The sequence below is a fragment of the Mytilus edulis genome, chromosome 5 (genome assembly GCF_963676685.1).
Source record: "Mytilus edulis chromosome 5, xbMytEdul2.2, whole genome shotgun sequence".
Classification (NCBI taxonomy): Eukaryota; Metazoa; Mollusca; class Bivalvia; order Mytilida; family Mytilidae; genus Mytilus; species Mytilus edulis.
In genome coordinates this window covers 95,891,957-95,913,596 of record NC_092348.1, presented here as the reverse complement: position 1 = coordinate 95,913,596, position 21,640 = coordinate 95,891,957, and the positions used below count along the sequence as shown (strand labels likewise).

Below are 21,640 nucleotides of genomic sequence, written 5' to 3'. Positions count from 1 at the left end.
GTGAGATTCTGACTACGTTTCTTTTTTTTTGTGTGTGTTGGATTAAATTTTATCATGTATAGTGATATATAATAGTGTATTGTTTCATTATTTCAGATCAAAGGGACCAAGCTGTTCAAAACAATTATCTTTTGTGTTTTTCATTTAAAATCTTCAATCTTTTACTCATACCAAGCTATAAATACATTCAGTATTTACACGAAAGCAATTAAAAACAACAATCATGATTTTCAAATTATTCAACTGGAATTTGAATTAAAATTGGGCGCGAACGTGTAGAGTGCGAACGGACCTTGGGTGCGAACGTGCGAGGTGCGAACGTGTAGGGTGCAAAAGTATATTGGGCGCGAACGGACCTGATACCGGGGAGAACACTGCAAGTATAATAGGAAACAAATTTAAAAAAAAGCTTAACATTTTATTGAAAAGGCAGAGAATTTTGAACTCGTATTATTCCAGGTCAAAATATCCAAAAGCGAGAGATTTTAATCCTGTTCGGGACTGGACTGGCAAGTGGGAGATTTCCGTAATTTTGTTGTTTGCCCTAGAGTCTCCCGCTCGCAATGTGAGGGTTAGCTGGTATGGTTCATGACCTGATTAAGTTGGGTCTGTGGTTTACGCATTCTTCAAAAGAACTAATTAACCAGGAACACTTATCCGGAATCATACAGATCCTGTCTTGCTGTTGGAGTGTTGCACTAGTACTAGTAGTAGTAGTCTACAAAAGAAAGATCATGAATTTCTGATAGATAAATTAAAAGACACATGAACCTATATGGCTAGAGTGCTTACAAATTGATTGGTCTGTCGAGAGTTATGAGAGGATTTGCAGTGCCATATTTTGGGAAGGATGCGGAATTAGATTGTTTAGGCCAACCGTGGGGAACGCCGTGTGCTCTTCCATGTGACGCCATTGTCAATGTTTTCCTACTTTATTCTGGTTCTTTTTATATTAATTTGAGGCAAATCAGCAACAAAATTACAAACAGGGAACCAGTTATTTTAGAAAAGTGCCCTTCTGGGTCTTTTAAGCGCTTTAAAATAGAAAATATTTCGTTTGTTTGAATTGCAGATAATTGACACTGATCAAATTAAAAAAAAAAGAGAATTGATTTCGAGATCGAACTATTTACCTATTTACGAACCTGATTTAAGACACCACCATGTCAGATTCAGATGCATGGAGCGATATCCAAGCTATCAAAAGCAAACAGAGTAGCTTGAGAGCTAAAATGCTCCAGAGACGAAAAGAAAGAGAGGAAATTGCAGCCGAAATCACCAAGTCTAGCATCTCACCAACAACAAGTAGTGAAGGTGAAACACCATTATCTGGTTCTCATTGAAATTGTCCATTTTGCAACTGAGAATTAGCACACAAAATAGCTGACCCATATATTTTTTTTTCCATTGTCGTTAATGTTGATCTTATTGCTATTTTTACACCATTTTACTGGAGGTCTCATGAATCTGGGTCTGTTCGCGAGCAATCACCTTCGCGCCCATTCACGTTGGCGCCCTTTCACTTTCCCACCCTACACTTTCGCACTCAAAGTCTGTTCGCACCCTACACGTTCAAGACCAATTTTTATGGGTATTGTGTTATACAATTTGGAATCGAGTTTGGGTAATAAAGTGCATGAAGTGTATTGCTATTTATAAATATTTTTTTCATTGTTTCTACATATAGTGAGGTTCTGATAACATTTTTTTGACGTGTTGAATAAATCTTTATAATACCGTTAAAGCAAGTGTATTGCTCTACATAAAAATGATTTGTTCATTTTTTCTAAATAAAGTGAAATTCTGACAATGTTTTTTATGTGTTGATAAAATCTTAATCATATTTCGTAAGTGTATTGCTATGAATATTTTTTTTTAAAAGAGATCAAATTTAGGAGCCAAGCTGTTAAAAACAATTATCTCTCGTGATCTTCAAAGTTTTACTCACTCATAACAAGATAAATACATGCAGTATTTACATCAAAGCAAGTTAAATCAACAATCATTATTTTTAGTAAAAGTGAATAGAAATCTATGAAATTTTAACACAAGGTTTATGACCACAAAAGGAAGATTGGGATTGATTTTGAGAGTTTTGGTCCCAATATTTTAGGAATTAGGGGCCAAAAAGGGCCCAAATAAGCATTTTCTTTGTTTTAGCACTATAACTTTAGTTTAAGTAAATAGAAATCTATGAAATTTTGACACAAGGTTTATGACCACAAAAGGAAGGTTGGTATTGATTTTGGGAGTTTTGGTTCCAACAGTTTAGAAATTAGGGGCCAAAAAAGGGCCCAAATAAGCATTGTTCTTGGTTTTCGCACCATAACTTTTCAAATTGGTCTACATTAAAGTCCAAAGGGTCCAAAATTAAACTAAGTTTGATTTTAACAAAAATTGAATTCTTGGGCTTTTTTGATATGCTAAATCTAAACATTATACAATGCATATTCACTTTTACTACCGACTGATAAATTAAAACAATCTTTACCATTCAGTGATAACAAGCACTTTATTTTATATTTTAATATTTTATGATGTACTTAAATGAGTAGTTATTGTTGCAAACTCCATTAGAAGTTTGAATTGAGATCAGTTTTGGAAAAAGGTAAACATGGTAAAGGGGGATGTGAAAAAAAAATGGGAGGGGGGGGGGGGGGTAAATTTTTCTCATTTCAGATTTCATAAATAAAAAGAAAATTTCTTTAAACATTTTTTTGAGAGGATTAATATTCAACAGCATAGTGAATAACTCAAAGGCAAAAAAAATATTTTAAGTTCATTAGACCACATTCATTCTGTGTCAGAAACCTATGCTGTGTCAACTATTTAATCACAATCCAAATTTAGAGCTGAATCCAGCTTGAATGTTGTGTCCATACTTGCCCCAACCATTCAGGGTTCAACCTCTGCGGTCGTATAAAGCTGCAACCTGCGGAGCATCTGGTTTGAATTTGAATTTAAATAAAAATTTTGTACAAGAACTTTTAATTGATTTTGCCTCAAATCATGAACTTTATTTTTCAGATACAAAGAGCCAATCAGAATCAGCAAGCCCTGTTAAAGCAATACCATCTACATCTTCCAGTCCAGTAAAGTCCACACCGGCTGCTGAACCTACAAAGATAGACCCTGTTCTAGAGAAGAAAGTAATGTTGGCTCTCTGTGACATAGATCTAGACATACCCTGTAGTTCTAATGTTATAGCAGAACATTCATCTAAAATACTCAAACAGACCGTTAAACTTGATGTTGTGGAAGAATTACTGAAGAAATTTGCAGGACAACAGCTGATAAAGTAGGTGAAATAAATATGAACATGATGAAAGAAATATACATGTATAAGATATGAGTTATATGCCAATACTAGTACTATAGCAATGCAGCTACACCAAAATATTTTTTTTTTATCTCTGCAGTTAATAAATGTAGATTTCCAAAACCAGGAGAAAATAAAATCCATATGCTTTAATGCTACATTTCAATATGTCATCATGGTCGTAAGGGATTGAAAGGTGTAGACATTTTGTAATCAGAGCAAGACAAGTTGACATGGAGTCAGGACAGTGTGTTCATGCAGTAAGTGCAGGATGGCATGTTCTCCTGTTGACTATAATAACCTTATGTCCTAGCCTGTTAAGAATCTATCGCAACCTGTCAGTGTAGTGCAACGCAGGGTATTATAATGACAATTTTCACCTCTGGATGTTAAGCAGCGATCAATCAATCAAACCATTATCCAAATAAAATATCCAATTTTAAGGTATATGAATACACCTTATCGCTATTTGTCTGCCATTACTGGATATCACACAGGTTCCTGTAAAATGTTGGCATCATAATACAAAATATCTGATGCCACAATGGAAAAGTGAATGTTGTATCATGTCAATAGTTCAAGCGGCACAGATTTTAGGTTCAGGAGGGAATAGGTCAATAGTTCAAGCGGCACAGATTTTAGGTTCAGGAGGGAATAGGGATACATTGTAAGGTGTAAAGAAATTTAAATATTTTAATGATGTAATATTTTTCTTTCAGTATAACAGTAAAAGATGACAGTTTAGAAGATGAACAAGGCAAAATTACTGTCAATAGTATGGATATAACTAAGGTCTGTCTTATTGTATAAATTATGAAAGATAGCAAAATTACATTATTTAAGAACAATATCAAGTTAGGGGAGGAATTTGTAAAAGTGGAAAATCTCTTGTTTTCAAATCCTAATAAAACTGGCATATTGTAATGTATACGTTAATATTTTCAAATGAAATATTGTTTACTCTATGTTAGGTCTCAATTTACTGTCAATGGCATGGCTATATATACAGTCCGCCAAAAGTTAAGCACCACCTACTTTTATTGCATCGATTTTTTTTCAAATTTAAAAAATCAATTGTTCCTCGAAAAATAGAAAACAATCATATAGCAATTTTGCTAATGTATACCATTAACAAACCACAAATATAATTTTGGTCACTTATGAAGGTTCTATGCATATAGGTTTTTCGTTCATAGAAATAGTGTAAATTACACAATTAAGAAATGGAATTTAAGTTTCACTGTGATTTTATTTTTTTACAACAATTAATCACCCAATACCATTAAAATTTTCTACACATAATCTTTGGTATGTTTGGCAAATTTAATGTCAATATTTGAGTCAATAGCATGTGTAACAACCTCATTTCCGGTACAGTTTCATAACACGACTATCTTTCTCGGTACAAGCCTTCAAAACTTTAGTTGAGGAAATCTGTTGCATTAAACAAATATGCCACTTTTAAATCGACAAACTTTTGTAAAGGTGAATCTCGATTGAGATTTCCGACAATGGCATCTCAGACATGTTTGATAGGGTTCATGCATGGAGTCAAGGAAGGCCAAAAATTAGTGTAAATGGCTGGTTGCTCTTTGGACACGGTTAAAATTCTTGCCCTGCGTGGTATAGCGTTGTCATTCAGGTACAAGTGTCTTGACAATGTTGACGCAAGTGGGGGATTACTAAAATGACGGACTACAATATGTTAAGGCACCAAATCTCTGTATGTCTGTCCGTTTATGTTACCCTGCAGAATATGCATACCCAGCTTATAACGGTATAAGAAGCAACCCCGTACTGGAACACAACCAGCAATGCATGCAGTCCTTGTGCAAATATTGTTTTTGGTCATAGGCCGTTTTTTTCCCCTGCGAAATTCGTATTATGGCGTCTTCTGGCAGTAAAGGAAACTGACTCCCATCTGACCAATGAGTGTTTTGTCAGGTTCTTATGTTCAAGCATAGATGTTCATTATCCCATTTAAACCTGACGGTAGAGTGCCTGCTTGAAGGTACAGGTCTCTATACACCACGACGTGCTCTTCGTTTGCCTCTATAAAGTGACGGACCAATGTACGAACACTTACACGACCACCTGGAGAAACAGTGTATTTATAAACGCACATATGACCTTTGATAAAAGGTTGGTTGACTGCTTTATCGGAGTGCAATCTTTTTGGTCGTAATGATTTTTTTTAGTGTATGTTAAAGGTAATTCATAACACCAAACATTAATATTTTTTTTGCAATAGTTAAAAAAATATTGCCAGTTATATTTCGGTGGTGCTTAACTTTTGGCGGACTGTATATATAAGGTCTGTCTTAATGTCTCTATAACAAAAGATAGGCAGAATACATGTAAATGGTAAATTTTTGATTGTGGTTCTTCATGTTGAGGTGTAATACCACCATTGATTTCCCCCTATAAGTCTTTGCTACATTTGCACTTTTCAAAAAAATGTGTAGAATTTATCTTTGTTTCAAATAAAAAAATATTTGGCAAGAGTAAAGTTTTAACCTGTCCAGTAGTATAGAAAAAAATTCACATAACATTTCATTTCATATTAGAAAATAACCATCACTGTAAGTTTTGATTGGATGATATTTCCATCAATTTTATAAGAGTCATTGACAGTTTACATTTCATGGATATTCAATTGCTTAATTTTAAACATGAGTGTTGCATTAAAATAGGAATAGCAGTACTTTATTCTTCAATTCGTAATTAGTAAAGGTTTCTTTACATTGGACTGTTTTACTGAAAATTTTAAGCTACTACATATTTCTCAATTTCACAGTATTTTATTATTCTGTTTTATTTTAGTTATCTGCCTTGACAAAAGAAAGCGATGACAAAGTATCTAAGAAACGGAAACATGAAGGGTATGTATCATGAGACATAATATATATATAGATCTCTAGGAAAGTCACATTTTATATAAAGACATAAAAATGTTAAAGTTTCATTAGAGCAGCTGTTTTAATAGCTGTAAGGTATTGAAATTAGTTTGTTCAAAATATTGTCAATTTACAAAATCCTCTAAAAATCAGAATTTGTATGATTTTCAATGAGACAATTGTCCACAAAAGACCAAATTTGTTGAGATTTGCAACTATAATTCACAGTTTGGCCTTCAACACAGAGCAATATTGGTTGTACTACTTTTTGTCGAGCCTGCAACTTTTGTTGCAGAAAGCTCGACATAGGGATAGTGATCCGGCGGCGGCTACGGCGGCGGCGGCGGTGTTAGCTAACTTCTTAAAAGCTTTATATTTTAGAAGGTGGAAGACCTGGATGCTTCATACTTTGTATATAGATGCCTCATGTTACGAAGTTTCCATCAGTCACATGTCCAATGTCCTTGACCTCATTTTCATGGTTCAGTGACCACTTGAAAAAAAAGTGTATGGAAGGACTGTAAGGTGTACATGTCCAACTGGCAGGTGTCATCTGACCTTGACCTCATTTTCATGGTTCAGTGGTTATAGTTAAATTTTTGTGTCTTGGTCTGTTTTTTTCATACTATATGCAATAGGTCTACTATATTTGTTGTATGGAATGATTATAAGGTGTACATGTCTAGCGGGCAGATGTCATGTGACCTTGACCTCATTTTCATGGTTCAGTGGTTATAGTTAAATTTTTGTGTTTTGGTCTGTTTTTTGCATACTATATGCAATAGGTCTACTATATTTGTTGTATGGAATGATTGTAAGGTGTACATGTCTAGCGGGCAAATGTCATGTGACCTTGACCTCATTTTCATGTTCAGTGGTCAAAGTTAAGTTTTTGAGTTTTGGTCTTTTTAGCTAATACTATATGCCATAGGTCAACTATATTTGGTGAATGTAAATATTTTATAAACTGCAGGTTTCTTTTGACCGTGACCTCATTTTCACGCTTCATTGCACAGTGTTAAGTTTTTGTGTTTTGGTCTATTTTTCTTAAACTATAAGTAATAGGTCAACTATATATGTTGTATAGAAGCATTGTTAGCTGTATATGTCTGCCTGGCATGGTTCATCTGACCTTGACCTCATTTTCATGGTTCATTGGTCTTTGTTTAGTTATCTTGGTTAATGTTAAGTTTGTGAGACAGTTGTAATAAAGCTTTATACTTAGGACTATCAACATAATATCAATGATTAGTATAGAAGGCGAGACATTTCAGCGTGTGCACTCTTGTTTGTCTTCAATTTGGTATTCTGTAGAAAATCTTTATCTCATAACTAGCTTATATAATAGCTTTATCTTAACTGTAAGGTCTATCCAAGGTCAAGCAAAATTACATGAATATCGTATGTTCTTTTAATATAATTGATTGATTAATTGTTGCTTTTGTACTTTTAAATTGTTTTGTGATTGAGATAATTTGATTTGTTCCAGAGATAGCAGTTCTGAAGAACCAGGGTTAAAACAATCCAAAGTTAAAGACAACAGCATTGAGGTATGGTGTCTATAACATGTCATAAAGACAACAGCATTGAGGTATGGTGTCTATAACATGTCATAAAGACAACAGCATTGAGGTATGGTGTCTATAACATGTCATAAGGACAACAGCATTGAGGTATGGTGTCTATAACATGTCATAAGGACAACAGCATTGAGGTATGGTGTCTATAACATGTCATAAGGACAACAGCATTGAGGTATGGTGTCTATAACATGTCATAAGGACAACAGCATTGAGGTATGGTGTCTATAACATGTCATAAAGACAACAGCATTGAGGTATGGTGTCTATAACATGTCATAAAGACAACAGCATTGAGGTATTGTGTCTATAACATGTCATAAAGACAACAGCATTGAGGTATGGTGTCTATAACATGTCATAAAGACAACAGCATTGAGGTATGGTGTCTATAACATGTCATAATGTCGTCTATAACATGTCATAAAGACAACAGCATTGAGGTATGTCGTCTATAACATGTCATAAAGACAACAGCATTGAGGTATGTCGTCTATAACATGTCATAAAGACAACAGCATTGAGGTATGTCGTCTATAACATGTCATAAAGACAACAGCATTGAGGTATGTCGTCTATAACATGTCATAAAGACAACAGCATTGAGGTATGTCGTCTATAACATGTCATAAAGACAACAGCATTGAGGTATGTCGTCTATAACATGTCATAAGGACAACAGCATTGAGGTATGTCGTCTATAACATGTCATAAAGACAACAGCATTGAGGTATGGTGTCTATAACATGTCATAAAGACAACAGCATTGAGGTATGGTGTCTATAACATGTCATAAAGACAACAGCATTGAGGTATGGTGTCTATAACATGTCATAAAGACAACAGCATTGAGGTATGTTGTCTATAACATGTCATAAAGACAACAGCATTGAGGTATGGTGTCTATAACATGTCATAAAGACAACAGCATTGAGGTATGGTGTCTATAACATGTCATAAAGACAACAGCATGGAGGTATGGTGTCTATAACATGTCATAAAGACAACAGCATTGAGGTATGGTGTCTATAACATGTCATAAGGACAACAGCATTGAGGTATGTTGTCTATAACATGTCATAAAGACAACAGCATTGAGGTATGTTGTCTATAACATGTCATAAAGACAACAGCATGTCATAAAGACAACAGCATTGAGGTATGGTGTCTATAACATGTCATAAAGACAACAGCATTGAGGTATGGTGTCTATAACATGTCATAAAGACAACAGCATTGAGGTATGTTGTCTATAACATGTCATAAAGACAACAGCATTGAGGTATGGTGTCTATAACATGTCATAAAGACAACAGCATTGAGGTATGTTGTCTATAACATGTCATAAAGACAACAGCAGTGAGGTATGGTGTCTATAACATGTCATAAAGACAACAGCATTGAGGTATGGTGTCTATAACATGTCATAAAGACAACAGCATTGAGGTATGGTGTCTATAACATGTCATAAAGACAACAGCATTGAGGTATGGTGTCTATAACATGTCATAAGGACAACAGCATTGAGGTATGGTGTCTATAACATGTCATAAAGACAGCAGCATTGAGGTATGGTGTCTATAACATGTCATAAAGACAACAGCATTGAGGTATGGTGTCTATAACATGTCATAAAGACAACAGCATTGAGGTATGGTGTCTATAACATGTCATAAAGACAACAGCATTGAGGTATGTTGTCTATAACATGTCATAAAGACAACAGCATTGAGGTATGGTGTCTATAACATGTCATAAAGACAACAGCATTGAGGTGTGGTGTCTATAACATGTCATAAAGACAACAGTATTGAGGTGTGTTGTCTATAACATGTCATAAAGACAACAGTATTGAGGTGTGTTGTCTATAACATGTCATAAAGACAACAGCATTGAGGTATGTTGTCTATAACATGTCATAAAGACAACAGCATTGAGGTATGTTGTCTATAACATGTCATAAAGACAACAGCATGGAGGTATGTTGTCTATAACATGTCATAAAGACAACAGCATTGAGGTATGGTGTCTATAACATGTCATAAAGACAACAGCATGGAGGTATGTTGTCTATAACATGTCATAAAGACAACAGCATGGAGGTATGTTGTCTATAACATGTCATAAAGACAACAGCATTGAGGTATGTTGTCTATAACATGTCATAAAGCCAACAGCATGGAGGTATGTTGTCTATAACATGTCATAAAGACAACAGCATTGAGGTATGGTGTCTATAACATGTCATAAAGACAACAGCATGGAGGTATGTTGTCTATAACATGTCATAAAGACAACAGCATTGAGGTATGTTGTCTATAACATGTCATAAAGACAACAGCATTGAGGTATGTTGTCTATAACATGTCATAAAGACAACAGCATGGAGGTATGGTGTCTATAACATGTCATAAAGACAACAGCATTGAGGTATGGTGTCTATAACATGTCATAAAGACAACAGCATTGAGGTATGTTGTCTATAACATGTCATAAAGACAACAGCATTGAGGTAGGTTGTCTATAACATTTCATTAAAACTGCCTCAGTCATCTCATTCATTTTTTATGCCCCACCTACGATAGTAGAGGGGCATAATGCTTTCTGGTCTGTGCGTCCGTTCGTTCGTCCGTCCGTCCGTTCGTTAGTCCGTCTGTCCCGCTTCAGGTTAAAGTTTTTGGTCAAGGTAGTTTTTGATGAAGTTGAAGTCCAATCGAAGTCAAACTTAGTACACATGTTCCCTATGATATGATCTTTCTAATTTTAATGCCAAATTAGAGTTTTTACCCCAATTTCACGGTCCACTGTATATGGAAAATGATAGTGCGAGTGGGGCATCCGTGTACTTGGGACACATTCTTGTTTGTTCATTCATTAGAACAGAATACTGTACTTTGCATCAATAGAATTTGAATAGCTGTAAAACTAGCCAATTTGCAATCTTTCTTTACTACTGTTGATGATAGAAATAATATTTTGGTGCAATATGACTTTTCACAACACTTTTGTTTGGATGTTTTGTTTGAGGTGTGAATCTATCAGGCTGATTTAGAGGCTTTTTCAGGCTACCCCTTTTTGTGGGAAAAATTTGGTTGATTGTATAGGGAATCACTGAAGCATGATGAGAGTGGGTTCCCTCTTAGGTATTCAGTGCCCCCCCCCCCCCCCCTTTCCTTCAAAAAATTTCTGGATCCGCCACTGTCTATCTTGTTTGTGAATATTACATCAATATGAAAAGTTATTGTGTAATCAATGATGCATATCAGACACTGGATAGAGAAGGGAAAACAATGGAAAAGAGAAAAGAAAAAAGTATGTGAAGCCTGATGTTTGATATTGAGTACTGGGAAGTAAATTTTAGTCGGGGGGGGGGGAGCTTTGTGATGGAACATAGCATTTGTGGGGAGTTCATTCTGGAAAATATGTACTAAGTATAATAATTTACAGTATGAATGTGAATTTATGTTTGTGTTATGTTTTCCAGAGCCTTTTGTCCATGGAATCAGCCAAGGAGAAGGAAAATAAGAAGTTAAATGAAGAAATATTAGAATTGTTGGATAAACCCACAGCAAAGGTATAACTTCCATCACATGAAATTGTTTTTTTTTTTTAAATATGAATGTTAAGGATACTCAAAATCAGTTTTATTAGTTAACGAATGATTATATATAGCAATGGTGAAGCTAGAATCAGATGATTTATTACTGTGTACTTGGGACAAAAAATAGTTTCTGATAGCAAAGTTATGTTCAGAATATGATATTAAAAACATTTGTGAAGAATAATAATGACGGAGTATTTTGTATTTCAGGAACAGTTCCTTACTCAGAGGTTCAAGTCTCAAGGAGGTAAGTTATCATTGAGGGGGAGGACATGGGTAAGGGAGACAGGGAGAAAGGGGGTAGGAGAAAGGAGAGGAAGGCTGGGAGAAAGGAGAAAAAGTTGGAGAAAGGAGAACAAATAAAATATCTCTCCTTTTAAAAAAATTTCTAATATTTCAAAAAAAAATATCTCAAAAGGAGATGTTTTATTCTAATGGGAGAAAGGAGAACGGGGGTAGGAGAAAGGAGAAGAGGGGTGGGAGAAGGGAGAAGGGTACCCCCCTGTCCTCCCCCTCATCATTATATTGGTTCTGTCCTTATATTTCCTCAATATTTCATGTAATCTACAATTTTTTTTTAAATATGTTTTGGTCAAATAATTTCACACGTGCAACACTTGTTTGTAAGCAGTCACTGAATAATAGTGTATTGCTATGTCAGTGTAAAAGATACCAGAAAAAATCAGTTTGTAACTGATTTAAAAAATTTATGTCTAAAAACTATTTGAGATCGATTATGTAATTTGTGACATATAGATTTCAGCGCAGAATAAGTGTATTTCTCTACTTGAGACAGTAATATTATAATCCTTATAAAGATTAAAATTGAACTGTTGAGAAATTGTTGTAGAAATAGAAGGTAAACATCTGTTTATTGAAATGAGTGACATCTTTATTATTATTTTTGAGATAAAACTTTATTGAATATGAATTAGTAAGTTAATGTTTTTTCCAACAGGTGCCCAGCTGAAGGAATTTTGTCAGTTTGGTACCAGAGAAGAATGTTCACGATTAAAGGAATCATCAAAGCCGTGTAAAAGACTTCATTTTAGAAAAATCATCAACAAACATACAGATGGTAAATAGTAGTAATTGTTTTTATGCTAATGTAAATGTAAAATAAGGAGATGTGGTATGTATATCAATGAGACAACTATCCACCAGAGTCCAAATGATGTAGATGTTAGCAACTGTAGGTTGCACTTTGTAAATACAGCTGTTTCTCAAAACACGCCTCTTTTGGGGAGATTCAGAATATTCATAGAAAATTAATTTTGTTTACATACTGGTTCCCAGTTATGCTCTCTGTGTTCCATCTCATAGAGACATAACTTTGGAATATTACCAGTAAATATACATGTGCATATTGTTTAAACTGAAATCTGTGGTAACCCTTCATTCGAGGTAGGGGTAGTTAAGAAAATTAGTGTTAGTTTAAACTCTGAAAAGTTCAGGGCATATAAACGTTGAAAATATGCCGCACAGCCCTATATTTTGACCTTTGAAAAAAATTGTAGTGCATATGAACTTTCAATTCTAGGATAAGATTTTTTTCAAAATTTCATAGTAAAAGTACATTTTGTAGTACAGCTTTAGCCGTAAAAGGAGCTCCTATGGGAAATTGCATTGTCAATATTTACAGAAATGCAACCTATAAGGCAGCTTGTGTTCTTCATCAATAAGCAAAACCCATACCAATAGCAAGCAATAAAATAAATGTGGAACAATTCAAATTTAACAGAAAACTAATTACCCAATTTGTATACAAAACAACAAAGAAATACAATTCTAATGCAACACTGTTTATAATGTTTATTTTGATTGGATAAAGTCAACAATTTTCATGGCATCAATTCGCAATTGATGCTATGAAAGATATGTGCAAGCGCAGACAATGTATGACAGATGTTAAATGTGTGATTTGACTGTGTTTTCTGTATGTTTCATTAGCATGGGGATAACAATATTGTTTTTTAAGCTCCAAAGGATCAATTGGTGATTTGATGGTTGAAAATACCTGTTTACTGACTCCGCTAACGTGTCATCAGTAAACTTAATTTGCAACCATCAAATCACCAATTGATGCCATCTGAGCTTAAAATACAATACAGTTATCTCCTAAATATGATGTAAGGTAAAAAAAACAGCAACTGCTGAATTACCGTTTCCTGACTTTGGACAGGCACATATATAGAATTTGATAAGTTTATCCTCTATCAACTTTTCTAGAAAAAAACATATTTTGCCAAATATAAAGGTAAAGTAAAAAATATTTTAATGACTTATAGATCTAGATGTTTATTGTTTTGATTTGATTTTCAATATATAATTCCTTTGTATTTCAGAATCCCTTGGTGATTGTTCCTTCCTTAACACTTGTTTCCATATGGACACATGCAAGGTATTGTAACTAAAAAGGATCATTGGATTAATAGCCTTCAAATTCTGCTTTTCATTTGAAAGAGGTAGCACAATACACTTAATTAATCTGTCTAATTCCTGTGATATACATTGCAGATGAGAAAAATAGCATACAGTTAATTTCTGCTTTTATCAATATTTTGGAAAATGAACAAATAAGATAATGTAGAAAACCATATACATCTAATACCTTAAATATTACTTTACTTGATGGTTTATTTGTTCTTGTACTGAATATGTATCTTATATTTGAGACTGATAATTTACGTTTAATAAGTAAGTAGCAATCAAGTAGTATAACTCTTTAGTCCCTTATTTTTCAGTATGTACATTATGAAGTTGAATACCAAGCTAAGTTAGGACTTACTAAAGAATTGGCTGTCACAAAGAAAGTAGAAAATACTGACGTCCAAATGTTTCCACCTCAGGTAATATACATAAATCTATCTCAATCAATAACTTGTGTCTAGTTTCAAATCTCTTGTATTATATTTCTCTGATTTGACTACAGTTAAAGAGATTTTGTACAATTTGGTCATTTTTGTTAGACCAAAATTTTGATGAACATGATTTATGAGGGGAGGTAACTCAGATAATTTAATTTTATGATAGAAAGTACAGTAGCAGATATGATTTTGAATAACTGTGCTTCTCAATGTGTTATTGTTTTGTTAGAGTCACCATATTGTTTTGTTTTTCAGTGGATCCAATGTGATCTTCGAGTATTTGACATGTCAGTGCTGGGTAAATGTGCAGTAATCATGGCTGATCCACCTTGGGATATCCATATGGAGTTACCCTACGGAACCATGCAGGATGATGAGATGAGAAAGTTACCTGTCCCAGCTTTACAAGATGATGGATATATATTTTTGTGGGTCACAGGAAGGTATGATCCTCTTGAACATGTTATAAAATGCCCATGTAAATCTTTCTTACCAATTTTCATTTTTTATGCCCCACCTACGATAGTAGAGGGGCATTATGTTTTCTGGTCTGTGCGTCCGTTCGTCCGTCCGTCCGTTCGTTCGTCCGTCCGTTCGTCCGTCTGTCCCGCTTCAGGTTAAAGTTTTTGGTCAAGGTAGTTTTTGATGAAGTTGAAGTCCAATTGACTTCAAACTTGGTACGCATGTTCCCTATGATATGATCTTTCCAATTTTAATGCCAAATTAGAGATTTTACCCGAATTTCACGGTCCACTGAACATAGAAAATGATAGTGCGAGTGGGGCATTCGTGTACTGAGGACACATTCTTGTTTTAGGCTATGCCTGTCTGTATTTTTTTAAGCTTTCCAAGTTAGATAAGCTTCTATATTCCTGTAAAGGTTGAATATAAAACTAGGTCTATGTTAATGCCTGTGCCAAAATACAAGGTTATCAAGATGTTATTGATTTCAGCTTAAGTGATTCCTTATTTACTTTACAACACTTAGATGTCAAGTAATTTGATTGAGGTTCATCAACCTTTGTGGTAATTGATTAATATGATTAGAAAATAAACTATAAATCAAAAATTAGTTTTGTATTGCATTCATATTTTTGCCCAAACTTTTCTTTCAGAGCTATGGAATTAGGAAGAGAATGTTTGGATCTGTGGGGGTAAGTCCTATTGTTATAATGTAACCTTGGCTGCAGTGTACTACATTTGTATTATAGTTTACATGATGGCAGAGTGATTTTCATACCAGGTCAACACATGCTTTTTCACATATATATATATGTATGGGGTCTTTTTAGTGGTCAATTGATTATATATTTTAATTCCTTAAATCATGTTCTTGATATTAGGCAGAGTTCAAATGTTGTAAAAATTTTGATAAGCACAATCACCATTTACAAAATTCTAAATGTTGAAGTTGATTTTATAGAAATTCTGATTCCTCACCGAAAATAAAAACAAAAAAATGTGACATATTGATTGATAAATGTTTCTTACATTTACATTTTAATATTAAGATATACAAGAATGGATGAAATAATATGGGTGAAGACCAATCAACTACAGAGAATAATAAGGACTGGTAGAACGGGACATTGGCTGAATCATGGAAAAGAACATTGTCTGGTAAACATTTTTCCTAAAATGACTGATTATAATTTAAGTAAAAATGTGTCTCTCTGTTATAATGTGACAACCAGTAATGTAACAGGATGTTAACAAATATCATTCACTGTACAGCCTTCACCAATGAGCAAAACCAAAATATGTACCATATAGTAAGTTATTAAATGTCCAGGCATGTGAAACAATTCAAAAGATTAAACTAATGTCCTGATTTATGCAGAGGTGCATGGCCATAAGCATTTGTCACCTTAATACAACTTCTGAATATATATATATATATATATATAGATTACTAAAAAATCCAACATTTCCGGTATGAATAGTTTAGTTTTTAGTAATCTATATATATTTCTATACACAAGAACATTTATTATAGTGATCTTTATATATATATATATATATATATATATATATATATATATATATATATATATATATATATATATATATATATATATATATTGTATGTTTAATCTTTCAACCAAATAAAGTATTGATATGCAATGTTTACATTAGGAAAAAAAATTCAACAGATAACAAAACTATGACCAAATAAAAAAAAAATATACTTCACTTATTTTGGGTCTGTCATCAGCTAGTTTGGTAAAATTAACCATAAATGTTGACTAAAAACTTATACCTATAATTTTTTGCTAGCTAAGTAGGTTAAACCACTAATATTTTTTTGTATTTGAAACATTTTGAAAATAATTGCATATTTTGTGTTTACTATAGGTTGGTGTGAAAGGGAATCCTAAAGGTGTGAATTGTGGTCTGGACTGTGATGTTATTGTGGCAGAGGTATGATATATATATCAAACATTTTTCAGTGATTTTAAGTATTTATAAAACAGAAAACACCCTCATTGTTTCAAATATTTGTTGCTTTGAACAGGCATCAGTAGATTTACACAATATATGTTTAATAGTGAATGATGGGTGCTGAGATATTGTAAACTATTGAGAATGGAATATCTTATTTTATTGGATACTTAATTTTGCTTTTATTCCTTTCCAGCCCTTTTGCAGTAATCAGTTGATGCAAAGCATTATTTTCCTTTTCTAGGTGAGAGCTACCAGTCACAAACACTTGCAGTAATCAGTTGATGCAAAGCTTTATTTTCCTTTTCTAGGTAAGAGCATTATTTTCCTTTTCTAGGTAAGAGCTACCAGTCACAAACACTTGCAGTAATCAGTTGATGCAAAGCTTTATTTTCCTTTTCTAGGTAAGAGCATTATTTTCCTTTTCTAGGTAAGAGCTACCAGTCACAAACACTTGCAGTAATCAGTTGATGCAAAGCTTTATTTTCCTTTTCTAGGTAAGAGCATTATTTTCCTTTTCTAGGTAAGAGCATTATTTTCCTTTTCTAGGTAAGAGCTACCAGTCACAAACCTGATGAAGTGTATGGAATGATAGAAAGATTGTCTCCGGGGACAAGAAAAGTAGAGCTGTTTGGTCGTCCACATAATGTCCAGCCTAATTGGTAAGTATTAAAATAGGATGGAAGGAAACTAATGGTAAAATTATGTTCATCATGATTGCAATACTAAAACAGGTTTTTTGTTACCTAAAAAAAAAGACAATTTCACCTACAGAAGAAGAAGATGAAGAAGAAGATGCTTTATTTTTATAAAATGGGCTCACATAGAGCATAATATAATATCATTATAATATTATTTTTTTACAAATATAATAAACAAAACAGTATACATAGTTACAAACACAAATAAGAAACAACAGTTTTAAAAATGTTGACATTTTTAAAAACAAGATTTTGTAGAAGATGAGTGGAATTCGGCAGTTTTATTTTATCATCAAGTCGAGTCTGGTTATTAAAATTAAACAGTGTATTTTTTATACGACCACAAAAAAAATTTTGGGATCTTATTAATAGTATGATGTTGTCGTCGTCTACGTCGTTCGAAGATACATTTGGTGTCCATACAATAACTTTAGTTTACATGAATGGATCTCTTTGAAATTTGTTAAGAAGGTTCAATACCACAAAAGGAAGGTTGGGATTGATTTTGCGGATGATGGTCCCAACCGTTTAGGAATAAGGGGCCCAAAACAAGCATTTTTCTACTTTCAGGATAATAACTTGTGTGTAAGTATTTCAATTGCTCTGAAATTGTACCACAATATTTTTAATACCACAAGTAGAAGGTTTGGATTTATTTTGGGGGTTATGGTGCCAACAGTGTAGGAATTAAGGGCCAAAAAGGGGCCAAAAACAAGCATTTTTGTAATTTCTGGACAATAACTTGTGTGTAAGCGTATGTATTTCTCTGACATTGTACCACAAAGTTCCAAATCACAAAAAGAAGCCTGGGATTGAGATTTGGGGTTATTGCCCTATTCATGCAGGAATAAGGGACCAAAAAAGGGCTAAAAACAAGCATTTTTCTAGTTTCCAGACAATAACTTGTGTTTAAGTGTATGGATCTCTCTAAAATTGTACCAAGGTTCCATGTACTACAATGGTAAGGCTGGGGTCCAGTTTAGAGGCAATTGCTCCAAGGGGATATTCAAAAAGTTTGGGGGGATCCAATTTTTTTAAGGGCTCAATTTTTTTTTCAAAAATTCTCAATTTCAAATTTTTAAAAAGTTTCAAGAAGAAATCTTTAACTGAACAGTATTGCAAAATAAATTTGTAAGATCTTGACATTTGTTTTGTGTCAGAAACCTATTTTATGTCAAAAATTTGATCACAGTCCAAATTCAGAGCTGTATCAAGCTTGAATGTTGTGTCCATATTTGCCCCAACTGTTCAGTGTTCAACCTCTGTGGTCGTATAAAGCTACGCCCTGCAGAGCATCTGGTTTGATTTGATGAAATGAATTATCCCTTATGAATCAAACAAATGAATATATTTATAACTGATGCTAATGTTTATTTTATGACAGGATAACACTGGGTAATCAAACAGAAGGAGTGAGATTGAAGGATCCCGACATTGTGGCCAGATTTAAAGAGAGATATCCTGATGGTAACTGTATGGAACCAGCCAAGCCTAGATAGTGATATCTTACTGAATCATTTTGACATAAATACTGGAACAATTTGTGGAACAACTTTATTGTGTTCAAATGATTCAACAGCATGCATGTGAAGAGCAAGACCTGTTGTTTGTAGACTATGTATCACAAAGAGTTTAATTAGCTTCAGGAAACACCTGATAAACATGTGTAACATGGCAACTTGAAGTTCATTTCAGTAATGAAATAAAAGAAAATAGTGCTCGTTTCTTAAAACAGTGGAATAAATTTTTAATACTTTGTAAGTTAATTGTTTTACCTTGTGTCAGGCCATGAACGTCAATAGTATTTGGTTTGTTGAACATGTATATTTGTTTACAAAACAGCAAATAATCTATTAAATTGTGTAAAAGAAATTATATTTAAATCTGATAATTTATGATCTCTAAAAGGTATTGTAAAGTGCTATAAAATGGCCAAAATAATTCATGTCACTGTAAACAAACATTTATCATTTAAGATTTTTTATACATTTTGTATTTGTTATTCAATATTATATTGTTGTCTTTGAGATGAAAATAAAATTTTACAATGAAACTTTGTTTGATAAACCAAATAATACTCCTTTGTTTTTTAAGGTATCCACACGTCTGCATATGTAAACTTTCCAAAAACTCAATTATATTATACATATTTACATTATCCTTGTCTCATGAGTCTTCGTTATATAAGAATGCACTGTGACGTCACAATTTCCGTTGAAAAAGCATGCAAAGTACGAATTCATATGAAGTACGAATTCATATGAAGTACGAAAACATATGATCTGACCATAAGTGTGCAACTGACATTACTTAATTCACCAATATCACTAATATATTAAAGCAAGTCATGCATGCTTCTTAAAATATGTAAATATACTATATGTATGCTCAATGGTGGAAGTTTGTCCAGTGCACGATGTTTTGTCGATATTGTCAACATCGCAATGTCAATTTTATATTGTCGTTATTGTGTTTACATTGTATCCTATCTATATGTTCTGTACCTTTGTGTTTACATCGTTCACATCGCATACATCGCAATGTTTACAATATTGAGTCAACATCGTGTTTATATTATATATATAGAGTCTATACCTTTATGTTTACATCGTATATTCGTGATGTTAACAATGTTGTGTCAACATCGTGTTTATGTTGTATGTTGACTCTATAACTTTCTATAAATAAGGATCATTTCCCTCAGTTTTAGTTGTTTTTTTCTCAATCGATTTATGAATTTCGACCAGCAGTCTACTACTGTTGTCTTTATTTACAACGTCAACATTGTATAGATGTTGTGAACCAAGTCTTTACCTTTGTGTTTACATTGTTTAAATCGTATACATTGTTATGTTGACAATATCATGTCAACATCGTATTTATATTGTATGCAGAGTCCATACTTTTCTGTTAACATCAATCACATCTTATACATTGCAATGTTAACAATATCGTGTCAACATCGTGTCAACATCATGTTTATGTTGTATGTCGACTCTATAACTTTCTGTTTACATCGTTATAACATTGTATACATCATGATGTTGACGATGTTATTTTTACATCGTTTACAATTGTCAACACTGTACAACTGTTGTGAACCAAGTCTACACCATTGTGTTTCCATCGTTCACATAGTATACATCGTTATATTGACAAATTCTATATATTCTATATTCTATATCTTTATGTTTACATCGTTAACATCGAATACATAGCAAAGTTAACAATATTGTGTCAACATCGTGTTTATGTTGTATATCGTTGTATATTATGTTTTTTTGTCATAAAATTCTCTCATGAGAAATAAGAAAACTATTTGGTTTATGGAATCCTAGTAGTCTATGTGTCCCTCAGATAGAAACCTGACATTAAACTTATTTCATTGATCAGTGATCAAGGCTATTTTTTTGTGGTTGTATATTTTTCAAATACTATAAGCAATAGGTCAACTATATTTGGTGTATAGTGATTGTAAGGTTTATGTCACTTGCAAGCTTTTTCTGATATATGTGACCTCATGTTCATGCTTTATTGGACAATATGCAAATAAGATGTTTCATTCTCCACAAGACACCAAATGACAGAAGTTAACAATTAAAGGTCACTGTACAGGCTTCAAAATAAGCAAAACCCATTCTGCAGTCAATTATAAAAGGTCAAAAAATGACATGTAAAACAGTGAAATAAGAAAACTAACAGCCTGAATTATTTAAATAACCAAGAAGAAATACAAATATGGTATACAGCAACAAACAACATTCACTGAATAACAGGCTACTGACATAGACAGGCACATACAGAATGTGGCCGGTTTAAACATGTTTGCCAAACCCTCCACATAACCTGTGACAGTGGTGCAACAACTCAACACAAGCATTTTACCCTTATCTTCTTTTTTTATGCCCCACCTACGATAGTAGAGGGGCATTATGTTTTCTGGTCTGTGCGTCCGTCCGTCCGTCTGTTCGTTCGTCCGTCCGTCCGTCCGTCCGTCTGTCCCGCTTCAGGTTAAAGTTTTTGGTCAAGGTAGTTTTTGATGAAGTTTAAGTCCAATCGACTTCAAACTTAGTACACATGTCCCCTATGATATGATCTTTCTAATTTTAATGCCAAATTAAGAGTTTTTACCCCAATTTCACGGTCCACTGAACATGGAAAATGATAGTGCGAGTGGGGCATTCGTGTACTGAGGACACATTCTTGTTAGCCATATTTTTTATGAAACAAAAT

The 21,640-nt window shown here is 33.4% G+C and overlaps 2 protein-coding genes across 3 annotated transcripts in view; one reads left to right on the top strand and one right to left on the bottom strand.

Annotated features, from left to right (window-relative positions):
* The window catches only part of LOC139524903 (cleavage and polyadenylation specificity factor subunit 5-like), a 30,215-nt gene extending 29,267 nt beyond the window's left edge, over positions 1-948 (bottom strand). The window contains exon 1 of the mRNA XM_071320063.1: positions 793-948. Within this exon, the coding sequence (XP_071176164.1) occupies positions 793-914 (122 nt within the window). The 5' untranslated portion in view covers positions 915-948. The remainder of the gene's footprint in view (positions 1-792) is intronic.
* A 91-nt stretch (positions 949-1,039) lies between these two features.
* On the top strand, positions 1,040-19,460 carry LOC139524896 (N(6)-adenosine-methyltransferase catalytic subunit METTL3-like). 2 transcript variants are annotated; one of them, XM_071320056.1, is made up of 16 exons: positions 1,040-1,314; positions 3,028-3,298; positions 4,039-4,111; positions 6,143-6,201; positions 7,706-7,766; positions 11,281-11,370; positions 11,608-11,644; positions 12,356-12,475; positions 13,743-13,798; positions 14,142-14,246; positions 14,520-14,707; positions 15,380-15,418; positions 15,776-15,884; positions 16,620-16,685; positions 17,256-17,368; positions 18,792-19,460. In XM_071320056.1, exons 1-16 carry the CDS (start codon positions 1,164-1,166, stop codon positions 18,904-18,906), a joined length of 1,653 nt encoding a protein of 550 aa, XP_071176157.1. In that variant the 5' UTR covers positions 1,040-1,163; the 3' UTR covers positions 18,907-19,460. The 2 variants fall into 2 exon arrangements, with proteins under 2 accessions (XP_071176157.1, XP_071176158.1); XM_071320057.1 differs by lacking the exons at positions 17,256-17,368; positions 18,792-19,460 and adding an exon at positions 17,044-17,091 and having other exon boundaries at positions 1,066-1,314.
* The last annotated feature ends 2,180 nt before the right edge of the window (positions 19,461-21,640 follow it).

What these genes read in the sequence shown, in the direction of transcription:
- LOC139524896 (XM_071320056.1), top strand. Translation starts at nt 1,164, where the DNA reads ATGTCAGATTCAGATGCATGGAGCGATATCCAAGCTATCAAAAGCAAA. An exon ending in GCAGGACAACAGCTGATAAA is followed by an intron (nt 3,299 to 4,038) that starts GTAGGTGAAATA and finishes TTTTTCTTTCAG; the next exon opens with TATAACAGTAAAAGATGACA. An exon ending in CATCAACAAACATACAGATG is followed by an intron (nt 12,476 to 13,742) that starts GTAAATAGTAGT and finishes TTTGTATTTCAG; the next exon opens with AATCCCTTGGTGATTGTTCC.